The sequence below is a fragment of the Echiichthys vipera genome (assembly GCF_963691815.1).
Source record: "Echiichthys vipera genome assembly, chromosome: X".
Classification (NCBI taxonomy): Eukaryota; Metazoa; Chordata; class Actinopteri; order Perciformes; family Trachinidae; genus Echiichthys; species Echiichthys vipera.
Genome location: NC_139825.1, coordinates 23,400,967 through 23,415,535, shown reverse-complemented (window position 1 = coordinate 23,415,535; position 14,569 = coordinate 23,400,967). Strand labels below are relative to the sequence as shown.

Sequence of the window (14,569 nt, the reverse complement as noted above, 5' to 3'; positions counted from 1 at the left end):
TAAACCATTTATTCAAGTATTTCCAACTAAGAAATCTGATATTATTTACAATACATTATGTTCACTAGTGCAGGTCTGAGCCCTGGTAACAGACAGACTCAGACGTGACAATACAGAACATGACCATATATACAGTAAATTTCACAATCCTTCATTCAGACATACCTAAGTGCACACATGTACACATACAAAGACACATACAGTTTCACTCTACGTCTCACAGAAGGCATAAACCCGTTAAAGCCTTTTCACATCACAGATGTTTTTCCCTGCAAAAAACTCATAAGAGAAATACAACTTAATTTGATGTATTCTCTACTGCTTACATATCAGCTGGGTAGTGGACACACCCTGAACCAACACTACTTTTGTGAATATCAAAATATGTTTTTTTTGTGAACAGGACACTCTCTGACCATAGTTGAATTCAAAATGTATAACATTTAATTCAATATATGAAAGATTGAATTTTCCTTTTTCTCTCCAGACCACAGCTCAAGTCTCCACTGTAACCGCCCCGACACTGGGACAAGACGTTGCTCCGAGAAGACTTCCTGTGACTGCACTTCATAGTAGATCAGTCCTGTACAACTTTTCACACCTCACAGAGGACGATGGGGAAATCTACATGTATACAGGGGAGGTCGAGCTTCACAATCCCCTAGAAAATAATTGAATAAATATTAAAATTGACAAATGGTCCGAATAATCCTTCAACCTGATCAGCACTGCCAAAATGTGACCCTATAGCTCACCTGTGGAATCAGATTTTTCTGGATCCTCTTCAACTTGGACTTTTTTCTGCCGTTTTTTGTCACCACCGTCTCTTCATAGAATTCATGGGCAAGGTCGCCGTCCTCGTCATAGTACAGAGAACTGCCAACACAGCAAGTAAACATCAGTCTCAAAACTTAAAGAGGAAACTTACACCAGATCAGAGTTAAGTGAATATTATTAAGTCAGCTTACCCCAAAACACTATCATATATTTTCTCACCTTCCCCCAGTGGCATCCAGCCAAGTTTAAGAGGTTTTGAGATTCCCACCACCACTTCCCACTACTGACCGATGGACCTAACATGTAGCACTTTTAGCTGTTACTATGCACTTTAAACGTTTATCTATTTGTTGTATTATTTCATGCTTTATTGAGCTGTATGTGCTCTGCTATCTACTCTTCTTAATTGGATGAATAATGAAGATATTCAATTTAACTGATCTGCCTCCGAAACTCAGTACAATCCTCATACAATTTAATTTGGGCTATTTTTGTTTGGGATGCCCTGGTGGCATAGGGGTAAGGGCGCAGACCATGAACTGCAAGCTTCCCCGGTTCCATCTACCATCAGACCTTTGCTGCATGTTGTTCCACATCTCCTTCTCTCCTCTTGTTTTGTGTCATTTTTGTGTAGTTTCCAAAATATATAATAGAGGTTTAAAATGCCTTACCGTTCATCTACATTGTATTTCCCAGATATCGACATCTCTAAAACCTCATATAAAATGACCAAACTACTTCCACTAGGGATATGTAAGAAAATATGTTGGAATTTGGGTTAACTCAACCATTTTCTCATTATGCATTATTTACCTCCTCCTGGTAAAAACAAACGGTGTTGCATTTCTGGAACCTTTGAGACGGGCCACAGACTGCTCATTCCCATCATTAGCTGAATCCCCTCCTGCTCCACTGCCTGAGAAAGGCCAGACACCTTTGGCTTTGGATCCGCTTCCTCCCATTCTCAGAGATAAGACATAGTTAGTCTCCAGTTAAAGCATTCAATCTGGTTGGTGGCCAGACACTCAATTCCTTGCCAAAGCCAAGATCTGAAAAGTAAAAAGCGCACAAAGTAAGATAACATTCCCAATAGTGTGACTCTGCTGTCTACTGGAAAGCACCATTTGTTTAGTATGTGACTGTTAACTAGGGGGATCTAATGCTGTGTCGAGGAATGACCATAATGCATTAGATCAGGGGTCTTCTTTTTTTTATGCCAAGGACCCCTTAGCTGAAAGAGACGAAGCAGACACCCCCTACAACAAATACTGTATTAAATTGAGTTGCATATTAAATTGGACCTGACAGCTTAGGTGGTCCAAAGCCTGTACACACAGCTTTTTATGGCACACAATACTAACATTTTACAATGGTCATCATTAACATATTCATATATTTATACATCATATGTTAATGTTAAACATACATTATGAAGGGACATTGAATCCTTCAGCTCAACTGTATCTGTGCATGGCTAGCTTAGTGGCTACCTTTCCTATAAGTCAGTAAGCCTGTTATCAGGGTTGTGTAAATATATTTGTTTGTTTTTTTCCACAAACTTATCTTTGCTAATAATACGTTATATTCATGATAATGTTGAGGACACCCTGTTGAAGATTAGAGCACTACATTTGATGCACAGCTGACGTCAATGTCAATGTGATACATGATAACTGTTTTAAGGTGCTAAGGTAAAACAAATATATCTTAACACTTAAATAAGTTGAAAGTATCTAAAACAATATACACATTAGCTCACAAACCCAACATGTCCAGGCGGTGATATTGAACGCCGACGTCATATTGTTAGCTTTACATGAAACTACCGAACCTGAGACGCATGCAGTCTGATTATTAAATTAGTTACATTGCCACATTAACGTATAAAACAACCGTTTTTATGTCTAATGCACACTATATGTATCATAACAGCACCCTCTTCATACCAGTCCAATGTGGCTAATAATAGGTAGCTAACTGTGGCTAACGGTACCTGCTTATTTAGGTGAGTTAGCCTGTTAGCTTCTGCAACTGACGCAGGTTAGCTACAACAGCTAAATGATAACACGCTCGACAAACCAGATAATGACTCCTAAGCACAAGCGGGATTATAACCTGTCCTTCACCAAACAAAAACAATACGTTTAAACGTGTTCTTTGGTGAATATCCTACCTTGTTATACAGTATTAAATCGCCATGTCATTTTATAACTTTTACCACCGGCTACGTTGCACTAGTGTTGTTAGCTGTTTTGGTCCTTATGATGATGTGATCAGCTGATCTGACTGAGAGGCGGCTCCCTCAGTTAGGCTTAGGCACAACATTTCGACAATTACTTATTTTAGGGACGTTAGTGTCCTGCTTAAAATGGCTTTAGTCTCATGCTTGTACGTCTTTTGAATAGTTTAATTTCATCTCCATTGGTCTTTATTTTGTGCTTGCTCATTTTAGGTTGGGGGTCTTATCTGAATATTTTTATCACGTGAAGCACTTTGTGACTTTATCTGTAAAAGGGTGCTATGTCAAATACACTTACTATTATTATAATTATTAATAGTATAATAATACTATTACTATTATAATTTAAATAATGGTTGGATTTAAAGCATTTAACTCTAGGTCTCAAATTGTAATTGTTTTGCGTACCATGTTGAATGGGGCAACAGTTTGACTTTAGCCCTTTGTGATGTTTACCATTCATATCTGAAAAAATACAAAAAAGGATTTTAAAACTGGGAAATTCTTTACTGAACGCAGTGCACATTTGTCACGGCATTTTTGAATTGTTGCTTCAACATATAAAAATGTTGCATAGACAAATACAATGGATAGTAAACTGAGAAACAGAAGACAGACATTTTCTTTAAAAAGGACAGGAAAAGAAAGATATAAGGAATGACAAGCAGCTTCCAGTGAAACACATGTATACCAATATTCATTCAAGATTCCAGTCAACCAGAGTGACACTGCTCTCTGACATTCATAATTGCATACATATGTCCATACATCAGTCAAACTCACAATTTGACAGCAAAATAAAAAAAGAGTTTCACCCATCAGGGGTGTTGAGAGGACATGGCAGCATTTTTGAGCTTGGGTCAAATGAAAATCCAAATCCCTTTCAGCAACAAATGTGTATTTAACTTCCCGACAGGATAAAAGAAAAAATGTCTATTTAGGAATTATTAAAGCAGTTCAAGGACCAGATTGAGTTTATCTAAACTTGGCAGTAATGTCATAATTGGTTATGTTACAATTTTAATACTCTGGAAAAATAAAAGGGAATGTAACTTCCAGACGTATGATTATCAGCTAAATTACAGCTTGACTTCAGCTACAAATGTATAATCAACATGTTTTTTAATACCTAAAAAAGCCAAACCCATCACTAACATTTGCTTTTAAGTTAAAGTGACACAGCTGAGGTACACAGGATAATCAGATGGTACCCAATACACATGAATGGATACGACCAATGTCTCATCTGCCAGTAGTCACTTCTCTCAACTCATACTCTCAGGCACATCAGACTCTCTAGGTGTAAGGCACTTCTCATCTCTCGCATCATTTCACACGCACATTCGCGCTAGCTCTCTCTCATTGTCTTGCGCCCTGTCTCACACTCTCGTTCACCCAAGAGGCGTTTTGAGTTGTATTATCTGGGATCTTTGGATGCAGCGATGACTGGTTCATCTTCAGGTGACTGTCCAGCCAAGAGGTGCACGATTAACCCCGAGTGCAGAGTCGTCTCAGCCGGGAGTCGAGCCAACCAGAGCCTCTCGCATCTTAGTGCGGGCCAGGGCGTACCGCTGCACTATCTGCTTCACATGCTCCTCCTCTTCACGCTGCAGAATGCGCAGGAAGTTTTTCAACTCAGGCATGGAAAAGGCATGCCACTGTAGAGAGAGAAAAATCACATTAGAGTACGTACAGTTCATAAACTAAACACATGGTTTTGATTCTCATACTCATGTAGCACTTACATTGACTTCTCCAGTTTCATTCTCTTTCAGAACATAGCTGAGGACTTTTTCATTGGGCCCGGCACAGAGACGCAGACGGAGAGGACGCTCATCATCAGACACCTTGCGAACATAAACTGAAAGAGGCAGACAAAGAGACTCAATTAAGTGTGCTGCATGCACATTTTGATTTAAAATAAGTAAATAAGGAATATAAATAGGGCTGGAGGATATATCCTCAGAGCAATTTAAAAACTTCTTATAACATAAGGAAATGTTCCGTATTTTATTCACACAGGAGTATACAAATATAGGTTTTACCATATGGTTATTTCATTCACTATTTATTTACTGAATTACCAAAAGATACTGATCATCTCGCTCAGCCTTATGTGTAAACATAATTAAACAGGACTAATACCTTGGTCATGGCGCTCGCTGCGCTCAAACAGGGCAAACTTGCCAGGATTGTCCACCACAGTAAACTTTTTCAACAAAGCCTCGATGACCTCTCGAGCACTAGTGCGTGAGCTTATGTGCAGGTGCTTGGATGCGTCCTTTGGAAGGTAGAAAGAGGTGCGGCGCTTCACTCCGCTAGCCTTCCTCCCTCCAGCATCGTGAACCCCTTTCTTTGGAGGTGGAACTGACACAGGTCGCGCCAACTTGAATTGCACCTTTATAAAGCCAGTGTAAGAACCATCCTTGTTCTGTTAAGAAAAAATTTTAAATGTTACACTGAATAAAAAGCTCCTTTACATTAAAATGCATTGATCTGTTGTGACTCATCACTACTTACCATGTTCATGAACAGATTGCTGTTGATCTGAGCGTTGTATTCCTTCACCTTCTGCTGAATATCCGCAGTTGTCAGCTCCTGCTTTCCCCATTCAGTCTGTTCATCCTGGAGGGGACAGTGAAGAGTGGCAGTGTTAGACCACCAGGTGTCAGTGCTCACCTCCAAACTCTCATTTATATGGGAAAACATGCTGCTGTGTATGAAAACATTCTAAGTATCAAAACAAGTTTCTCAGGTATTGAGAGTGTGTGTTTTTATTGTAGGAAGCCAGGATTGTGCAACACATTTTAACACCATGTTCAAAGAAGGTGTGGAGCTATCATGTCAAAGCAACTGTGTTTGGATCCAAATGTGATTTGAATGAGTTCTTCTTCCAAAAAATATTGCTTAATGTATAAAAAGAGGATTACAAACAGCCACACTATGAGCGCCGGTTGCATCAGACTCTCAACTTCCTGACAACGTAGCAAAGGCAAATAACGATGATGTCAGCTCTGCCCAATCCTGTTCATCCGTCCATGTGAGGAGGGACAGAGGAAGGAGGGGGTATGTGCAACTTGCAGCTGTTAGTAATGACTGCAACTAACGGTTCTGCATTGCATTCCTCAACTTGGTATTCATGTAAAAATAGCCTCCCCTCTCCGGCTCTCACAAGTAGGACAGACAATGCCCTCCCTTGTTTTACAGACACATCCTGTGAAGTCAGCTGCCCTCATCAACCGCAAAATCGCAGTCATGTTTCAGTCATGCACATTTGGCCTCTTTACAATCTGCATGACCGTTAGCTCAATTAGGCCTTTTCCTGAGTGTAGTGACCTATTGGGATTTCCTGTACAGAAAGAAAAGTCTGTGAACTGTGAAGAAACACAAATGTATTTCTGTTCTGTACTCCAGCTAGTCCCTTGTGGTATGAGCAGGGGGGTTTCTCATGGACTAAAATCAAGATATCAGTATCCAGCACCTATAGATGCTTCATTGATACTTCTCAGATTTTTCCATTAGTACAATAAAGCAGAAAATGTATCCGACTCTACCCGCCTCAATGTATTTTCATGACCCCAGATTGTCTGATAAAAAACAAACCAGGCATAGTTGCCAGCTTTAAAAAGGACTGCATAGCTTTTTAATGGATGTCAAGCAGAACAAGATCAATAGTAGAAATCCTTAGGCAGATTGAAAGACTGCAGAGTTAATACGCTCCTGTTAACAAGTCAATAAATCAATATGCCATGCTCTCCCATACGGTAACAGTAGGAGGAAATTTATATGCAACTGTGTCTCTACATATCCACGATGACAGAGCTGACAGTGTCAATAATTTAAATTTCAAAAATGTCAGGATAATACAGAAAGATAATGGTAAATGTCACTGAGTTTTACAGTAAACTGTTTCTCAATACAGAACATTGAACCAGAGTGGGTGCGGGTGAGAACAGAAACTGAACAATCCCAAAACAATATGTGACTCATCTGTGATTGAGAAATTAGTATGAAAAACCTGAATAGTCAATGAATGGTGTGGGTTTGTCTGGAAACTTGAGAAGTGTCAGTGCGTCACCAGATATGAAATGTAGTGTTGTTCTCAGCCTGAGTTCAGCTGTGGGTCTGTTAGGTTACAATAGAAAAACATGCAGCAGCACTTTTGTGTTTCTACGGCAAAACCAGCCAACTTATATTTCCAAGTGCTGACATGCTCACACAACTCAAGTCTGTTTACTCAAAACTGGAGTCAGAGCTCCACCCTTTTTAGCCTGCATGTTCCACTTAGCAAGCATCCTCTCTGCTGGGGTGTCATTGAGCAAAACGCACAGCACATCAGGGGTGCTGCTGAGCACTACACACTGGCCTTTGACCTCCTACAAGTGTGAATAAATTCAAATAAAAATAGTGGAACTGTTAAACGGCGCAAGGGTTAAGTTAGGGTAGTTATGACGAGCCACCCATCACCCTTCTCTCTGGTCTCACTTCCCTTTTTAGATGAAGACAGTACTTTTTAATATAGATTTGCACAACTCCACCCTTTTTAGCCAGCATGCTCACTTATTAGCAAGCAACCTCTCTGCTGAGGTGCCCTTGAGCAAAACACACAAAAGCTACAGACCAGGAGACTGTCAAAGAGAGTAGAAATGTCAAACAACGCGAGAGTTAAATTAGGGTAGTTATGATAACCTCAAAAACTGCCAGAGAGTAAAAATTCCAAACAACGCGAGAGTATGTTATGGTAGTTATGATCAACCACCCATCACCAATGTCTGGTCTCACTTCCCCTTTTTTTTAGATTGAAGGCAGTACTTCTTTTTTATTAGAGCCTAATGTTTTAATGAGTTTACTTGTTTTAATTCTCACCTGCTTTACGGTAGCTTTAACGTTAGTTTTCCGGGTTTTGGGGAAGAAAGATGTCCTGGCGGTGAAGTACTGCTCGAACTCGGAGTCGGGCTCCTCGTCGCTGCAGTAGCCGCTGCTGGTGGAGCTGCCCCAGGTCTTCTCGAAGGAGGGACTTTTGTCCGAGCTGCTAGTCGCGCTTGTCATGCTGACTAACCGGTAAAAAATACCTTTAATACCTGAGTCAACAATGAGAACTTAAGATAAGACGACTACAAAGTGTGAGTTAGCTCAACAGATAACCTAACTTAGGCAACAGAATGTTAGAGCTAAATAACGGCAATAAACGGCTGACTGCAACGGTTAACGGTTAATCTCTCAGTGGACGAAATATCTGTGTAGCGCCTTGATTAAAAAAAACTGTCTAATCGGCAAAATACCACTGACTTTTTTTCCTCTCTAACTTCTGCCGGGCCACGTTTCCAATGCAGAAACTGTCTTGTGTGAAACAGGATGTATATTCAGGCCCCCGCCCTTGCTGTCTCGCTTCCTTCCCCCCGCCGATGCCCCACCCAGGGACCGTTGAGTTGAGTTTGGAAAATACACAAAACCACCGCAGCCGCCCGCGATTGGACGGCGAAGGGAAATACCAAAGGCTTCATCCCACCCTCCCCCTTGTCTCCCACGGAGGCTGCCGCTGCTCCTTCCCCGCGGAATATGTCATGTGATGATAGGTCAGCGTGGTCACACCACCACCACACACACATCCAGAGACAACATCTTATTATTCTTCAATTTATGAGCTGTAAAGTATGTATGGAGAAGCTCAAGGGACATGGATTCATGTCAATACATCATTTAAAATGCATTAATGACTTCCTAAATAAATGAGAGCGTAAATCTACTTTAAAATGCAGTTTAAAAAACAGAAATAACTCATTGAATAAGCAATTGCGATACGTTGTGCTTGTTCGGTAAAACAATGCCCAATGCTCTCTATTTCAATCGCCATGTCCTAAAGATGTTGGACGTATAGGCACCAAACATAAATCCTAAAACTTACATTTTTCCCTTATCTAGTTTGAGAAGCTTGAGTGATGAAATCCTGCACATCCCCAAATTCCACACAGCATTTAATCAATGAATCCATTAGAGATAAGTCCTTTGCAGAAACTGAGGATTAGTCCATCGATTATTAGACTTCCAGGGAACTCCCAAGACGAAGATAAAATAAGAAAACAAAATCAAATCAGCAGAGGCTGAGATATCCTAAGTTTTACTGTCTAGCAGCTCTCAAAACACTGGGTCCTACGATTCCCATAATGCAACTCAATGGTCTTTCACTTGTATCAATAAACAAGATTCTGACTTGTAAAGAGTGGTCAACAAACAAGTCGTTTAATACTCAGAAATAGCTCCGATATGTTTGACCCGGCGCATACTGAACCAATTGGGCTATCTCTGTTTTGTTTTGTTATAAATAAATAAAACCTTTTGGAGAGTTTTGGACAGCTGATCCAATAAAAATAATTAAGATCTGATCTAATGTGCCAGATTGGTATCGTTGGCAGAAACTGACCTGCCTAGGTGGATCCAGTAATTCATAATAAATACAGTTTCTTTGTCATGTGGCATAAAATAGATTCATGTAGATGTGGTGAGAGGAAGTGAGATATAGTCTAAATTTTTTTTTATTTTTTGGAAAAAGAGGGCTTTTGCATGAGTATGTGCTGAACCCTCAATTAGAAGTAATAGGAACAAAATAATGCATGTGTCCTATTCCTTCCACAGTGTCGAATAATACATTCCCTGATTATTAACCATGAAATCACATGTTATTTTCTCTGATAATCATTGTGATAACAAAGTCTGATATTGTGACATCCCTAATTTTGAGAAAGAGAAATAATCCTCTTTTTTATGTTGTTCATCCGAAATATGCGTGTCCTTTTATTTAAATGAACAAGGGTCAAACACCAACTGGTGAAGACAGTCCTCAATGTTTTTTATCTCGTGCCGAGGGGTTGGTCATATATCTTTTTGGATATCAGCACAAGTATTGGTTAATGTGTATCGGCAGGGAATACTTAGGAACAGACTTTTAAATGATTAGATGTTCTTTTATCTTGCATGTTTTTTGTTAGTTTGCTTTGTTGCAATGTGTTCAGTGAAGACATTTTAGTAACACATGTTATTAATAAAATTAATTATGGCTCTGGTATATTACTTCCACCTGTGCTTTTCCTGAACTACATCAATTAAAAATGTCTGCTTTGGAAAATGCCAAAGCACCAAGAACATATCTAAAGTAGACATGTATTCCTACTCTGCTGAACAGCTTTCTAAAGTTTTAACATTCCAGTCGTCCTTTGATAAGCAACAGGTGTTTGATTAAACCTGATACTAAGAGACCAAACCCAGCTGCCTTCAACAACTACTGGCTCATAGCCTTGACTCCCCTCGTTATAAATAAAACTGTGGTGCAGAAAAGCACAGTTAGGGTTATTACTTTTGTAAGCTTTTAGATGTACCACAGCCAGGACTTCACTTTATGTGTCTGTTTTTCTGGATAGGGTAAATTACAATGTTTGTTTTCTTTTAACCACTTGGTATGCCCTTACAAAAAGCGAAGACATAAAACTCTACAACTAAAACAAACACATTTAATGATACATTAATTATACTTTAAATCGCATGTGATTTTTATGATTTAACTTTGTTGTTGAGTTTAACAGCATGCTCAAGGACTCTGCAAACAGCTTTTTTCAGTGTAGTAATTTAATAAACTGAACCAGATCTTGCAAAAGGTGTAACCTGTAACATTTGGTTTCTCAACATCAACAAACTTCCCCAGTTTGCAGTTAGTGGAACTGCATTAACAGTTTGTCTTTATTGCCTTGTAAATGGTTCCCATTTTTTGACCATTAGACAACTGTTTTTTGTTCCGTAAAACAGTCCAGCAGAACAACCAGGCAGAAAATAATGTAACAGTCAAAGTGGAGGCTAGAAGCTGCCAGTTCCCTCACTCATCATGTAACTTTTAATGGTAACCATAGTGGCACAATATGGTAAGAACTTCCTGATGTTGAAGATGCTGTAAAATGCAAAAGTAAACAGCAACTACAACCCACCACTTTGATTGTGAGATACATTTGAAGAAGTGACACTAAGCCAGTCATACTGCCAAATGTAAAGGTTCTTACCACATTTGTGTCTGTTTCTATGGTGTGCTCCACAACGCATGTGTGGTCAGCTACAGAGCCTCGGTCCCACCTGCAGTCCAACCGGATCAGAGCACGGCAGCGGTAGTGGCACGTGAATCTACAATCTGTAAGTGCGGAAAGTCACAGAGTTTGACAAACACAAACACACTGTTGAGTGCAGTTCTCAATGGGGACGTCCCCCTCTGGCCATTACTGGTCACTGCAGTTACTGTTGGCTTTCCACTGCAATATAGCAGACATTGTTAAAAAAGTGTAAATTCAAAATTTATGTTTGTTTTGGAGGTACCAGGTAAAGGTGGTGTTGTACTGGACTATTATAATCAGCAGAATTGACAAAATCGGTCTTTTTCTGTATACTCCCATTACATTTGAGGAAAAAACAGTAATCACATGTAAATAAAGTATGATTAGAAGTGGCTGTATCTCAGAATCTACAAGGAGCACTATCAAATATTTGGTAACTATGAACTCATAACAAGTTGAATATCATATGATATATTTATTCATACATATGCAGTGTAAAAAAAGTATTTTGTATGGAAAACATTCAATGTGTGATCTAAAAATTGAAAAAGTTGTAAAGATACTTGTCATAAATTTGTCCGTACCAGATTTCAATCCAATCAAAACAAATGTTCTGGTACTGTTCTTTATCATACAAACTATAGCTTTGGGTTAAGTGGCTACTGCATATAGTATAAATAGCCTACATAAATAAATAAATAAAGCACTTGTCTTCAGATACACAATTAGCAAGCCACTGTAAAATAAAACAGAACTAAGATATACAAAACCTCAGGTGTCCTATAAATAAATGTTATTATCATTGTCAATTGTGATTTGATTGTTGTCATTTATTTAGATTACTGTTAAGAGGCTTGTTTTTTCCTGCACACTCAAAGCTTTACACAAACCGCGGCTATATTTCAGTGGGTTTCAGTTGATGAAAAGGAAGTTCAACTACTGCAACTCTAAGATGAGTCTTGAGCAAGGGCAGCATACAGGTGTGAAGCCGATCATGAGACCAGATATGATCACACCACGAAAACTACTTAACTGCATGTTTGATATTGTTTCTTCAAAGACAATTATCAACATTGAGAACATTTATGGCCTCACAAACCAAGAAAATACAGTTATGATTTCAGGGTTGTTTTGGCCTGCACCTACTTTGGTAGCTAAATCTTTCTGTTTGACCAAATTTCCTCCCACTCTCACTCTAGCTATGATCATACATATGCACAGAGGCAGTCACACATGCACACCCAGGCGCACAAACATCCTACTCACTGACACACCGCAGGCTCTGCCTGTACAGGCCCCAGATGAAGTCTCCACACAGGTCGCACCATGTGGGCGCAGTGTGGCTGCAGGGCTGAAAGTTGTGTCCCTCTCCCTTCTCCTCAGGGAGCTGGGGGTCTTGAGTGCTGCTCAGGACTCTGATGATGCCCACCCGGCTCAGCAGGTCTGGGACCTTCCCCGGGCTGATCCTCAGTGCGTTGGCTCTCTCCAGACGTGGAGGTGAGCAGGGCGAAAGAGTGCCATGTGTCAGCTCTATCTGCTCTCTGTCCGGCCTCAGGTCACGGAGCTCAATGAGCTCCCCCCAAGACATTGTATCACTCAGAGCCTGGCTTCCTCCATTGTCACTGATGGGCAGATAAACACAATAACACACTCGTACCTGCAGTGTTTAAACAAAAGGTTTCCATATGACTCTAGATTCTGAATGGTGTCTCTGCTCTATTAGAACAAAATTTGTTTTTAGGGGATTCCATTTTAGACTTTCTATCTAACAAAAAAAACCTATAAGAACTAGAATACAGTGGTGGCAGAAGAGTGCAGACACCTTATAAATGCAATAATATGCAGAAGAGTGCATACACTTAAATGCAATAATATCACAATTTAAAAATACTTGATTGTAAGTGTGATAACACTAACATCCTGCATACAGAATTTTAGCTAAATGTACTCATTATGCAGCAGAATTGTGCCTTTTACATATTATATCACTGGATTATTATTACTGAAGGTTTGTCATGTAAACAGACTGTTAATCTTATAGCCTGTCAAGGTGGTGCTCATCTTCAGCATCAGCTCGTTAAAATTGTGTCAATACATCATATTTTATTAACTGATCTTATTCTGTAGAGTACAGATGTAAAAAAATAAATAAATATGTAGCCTACATTTTACTCTTAAATGCAGTAGCCTACAAGTATAGAAGCGCAATATGGAAATACTACAGTAGGGCTACTCTAGTAAAAGTTAGATTTGCTATATGACGGACTAAGTAGCTGTTTATAATGTTTGTTAAACCAGAATTCAGACATTATGGGCCTGTTTTATATTTATTTTTAGTAACCATGTTTTGTATTTGGCACGATGGTTTACATAGCCTACTCTAGAAGTAATTACAGTATATAATGTGTAGTTCAGAAAGTAGCCATTGTGGTCTCAATGTAAAACCCTTTACTGTAACATGTTAATGTAGCCTTTGAAATATCCTGAACTGTTAAAAAAAACGTGAGTATCTTTAACTCTTGTAAATGAAACAACATCACAAGGGCTCAGAGCATGACAACAGCAGACTTCATAAATCAAACCGATCACTTCTGAAACGTCAAAGTAAAATAAAAATCTTCAGTCTGACTTACCCCAAATCGGGGAGAAAACAGCCCCGTGGCAACCGCTTTCTCTCGAGACTTCTTCCATCCGAAGAAAAAAACTTTCCGCTGAAATGTTCTGACGGTTTCCAAGTAACGGAGGTGTGCAGTCGCGGCTACATCTCTGGAAACAATCTATCATCACCGGACGGAGCCCGGAGCGCCTACTTTTTCAGTGAGATCAGAGTAACCGCGGTATCAGAGCACTCCTGAACACACTCACCATCTTTTGATTTAGTTTGACTGCTGTAAGAGGAAGCAGCTTATCATAAAAAACGGAGTAAGATGAGACTGAGCTGCACCGACATCCGGAATGTTTTCACATAGGGGGTGCTTCTGAGTCCGGAGCACAGCTGAGTCCCCGACCCCTCCAACCACTGTCTCCAAATGTAATGATGGATCTGGGTTTCATTTACTAAAGAAGTGCTAAACATACAGACAACCCTGTTATGTTCTTACTGACAGAAAGTCGACAATCCAGCACTCAGGGAGGCTGAAATCTGAACTTTACAGCAGAATAATTGACCAAGAAGAAGATTCAGGTGAGCAACAAATAATATGTATATGTATACTGTATATGTTGTGGTCATTTGAATACCTACATGTTTTAATAGCAATGGGCGAGGAGACAAGGCAGGGAGAGTAGATTAAGCATTTTATTTGCTGCAAAGAAGTATAAAGCTCTTTCATTAAATAGACAAATGATTATTTAAACAGTAGCCTATATCATGAGGTTATCATAAACAAAACAAAACAGTATTTAAGACAAAATGGAACAAACAACTCTTTAACTGGGCATAAACTTTTCCTGCATTAAAAGA

At 39.5% G+C, this 14,569-nt stretch overlaps 2 protein-coding genes across 4 annotated transcripts; both read right to left on the bottom strand.

The window, feature by feature from the left end:
- Window positions 1-3,559, bottom strand: tusc2a (tumor suppressor 2, mitochondrial calcium regulator a). Of its 2 annotated transcripts, none has more exons than XM_083939007.1 (4): window positions 3,425-3,559; window positions 1,591-1,826; window positions 756-876; window positions 1-661 (listed from the first exon to the last, which is right to left on the bottom strand). In XM_083939007.1, exons 2-4 carry the CDS (start codon window positions 1,737-1,739, stop codon window positions 596-598), a joined length of 336 nt encoding a protein of 111 aa, XP_083795133.1. In that variant the 5' UTR covers window positions 1,740-1,826; window positions 3,425-3,559; the 3' UTR covers window positions 1-595. The 2 variants fall into 2 exon arrangements, with proteins under 2 accessions (XP_083795133.1, XP_083795132.1); XM_083939006.1 differs by lacking the exon at window positions 3,425-3,559 and adding an exon at window positions 2,951-3,047.
- Window positions 3,560-4,512: 953 nt separating this feature from the next.
- LOC310965417 (ras association domain-containing protein 1-like) lies at window positions 4,513-13,974 on the bottom strand. Of its 2 annotated transcripts, XM_083939003.1 has the most exons (7): window positions 13,740-13,974; window positions 12,373-12,728; window positions 11,062-11,186; window positions 5,537-5,641; window positions 5,162-5,447; window positions 4,762-4,877; window positions 4,513-4,674 (listed from the first exon to the last, which is right to left on the bottom strand). In XM_083939003.1, the coding sequence occupies exons 2-7, from the start codon at window positions 12,692-12,694 to the stop codon at window positions 4,528-4,530; spliced, it is 1,101 nt and encodes a 366-aa protein (XP_083795129.1). In that variant the 5' UTR covers window positions 12,695-12,728; window positions 13,740-13,974; the 3' UTR covers window positions 4,513-4,527. The 2 variants fall into 2 exon arrangements, with proteins under 2 accessions (XP_083795129.1, XP_083795130.1); XM_083939004.1 differs by lacking the exons at window positions 11,062-11,186; window positions 12,373-12,728; window positions 13,740-13,974 and adding an exon at window positions 7,883-8,347.
- Window positions 13,975-14,569: the final 595 nt, after the last annotated feature.

Coding starts and splice junctions, on each gene's coding strand:
- tusc2a (XM_083939007.1), bottom strand. CDS start 1,739: ATGGGAGGAAGCGGATCCAAAGCCAAAGGTGTCTGGCCTTTCTCAGGC. Junction 877..1,590: donor TTTGTTTTTACCAGGAGGAG/GTAAATAATGCA, acceptor CTGTGTTGGCAG/TTCTCTGTACTATGACGAGG. Junction 662..755: donor AGAAAAATCTGATTCCACAG/GTGAGCTATAGG, acceptor ATTATTTTCTAG/GGGATTGTGAAGCTCGACCT.
- LOC310965417 (XM_083939003.1), bottom strand. CDS start 12,694: ATGTCTTGGGGGGAGCTCATTGAGCTCCGTGACCTGAGGCCGGACAGA. Junction 5,642..11,061: donor TAGAAACAGACACAAATGTG/GTAAGAACCTTT, acceptor TGTCCCCTCCAG/GATGAACAGACTGAATGGGG. Junction 4,675..4,761: donor ATGAAACTGGAGAAGTCAAT/GTAAGTGCTACA, acceptor CTCTCTCTACAG/TGGCATGCCTTTTCCATGCC.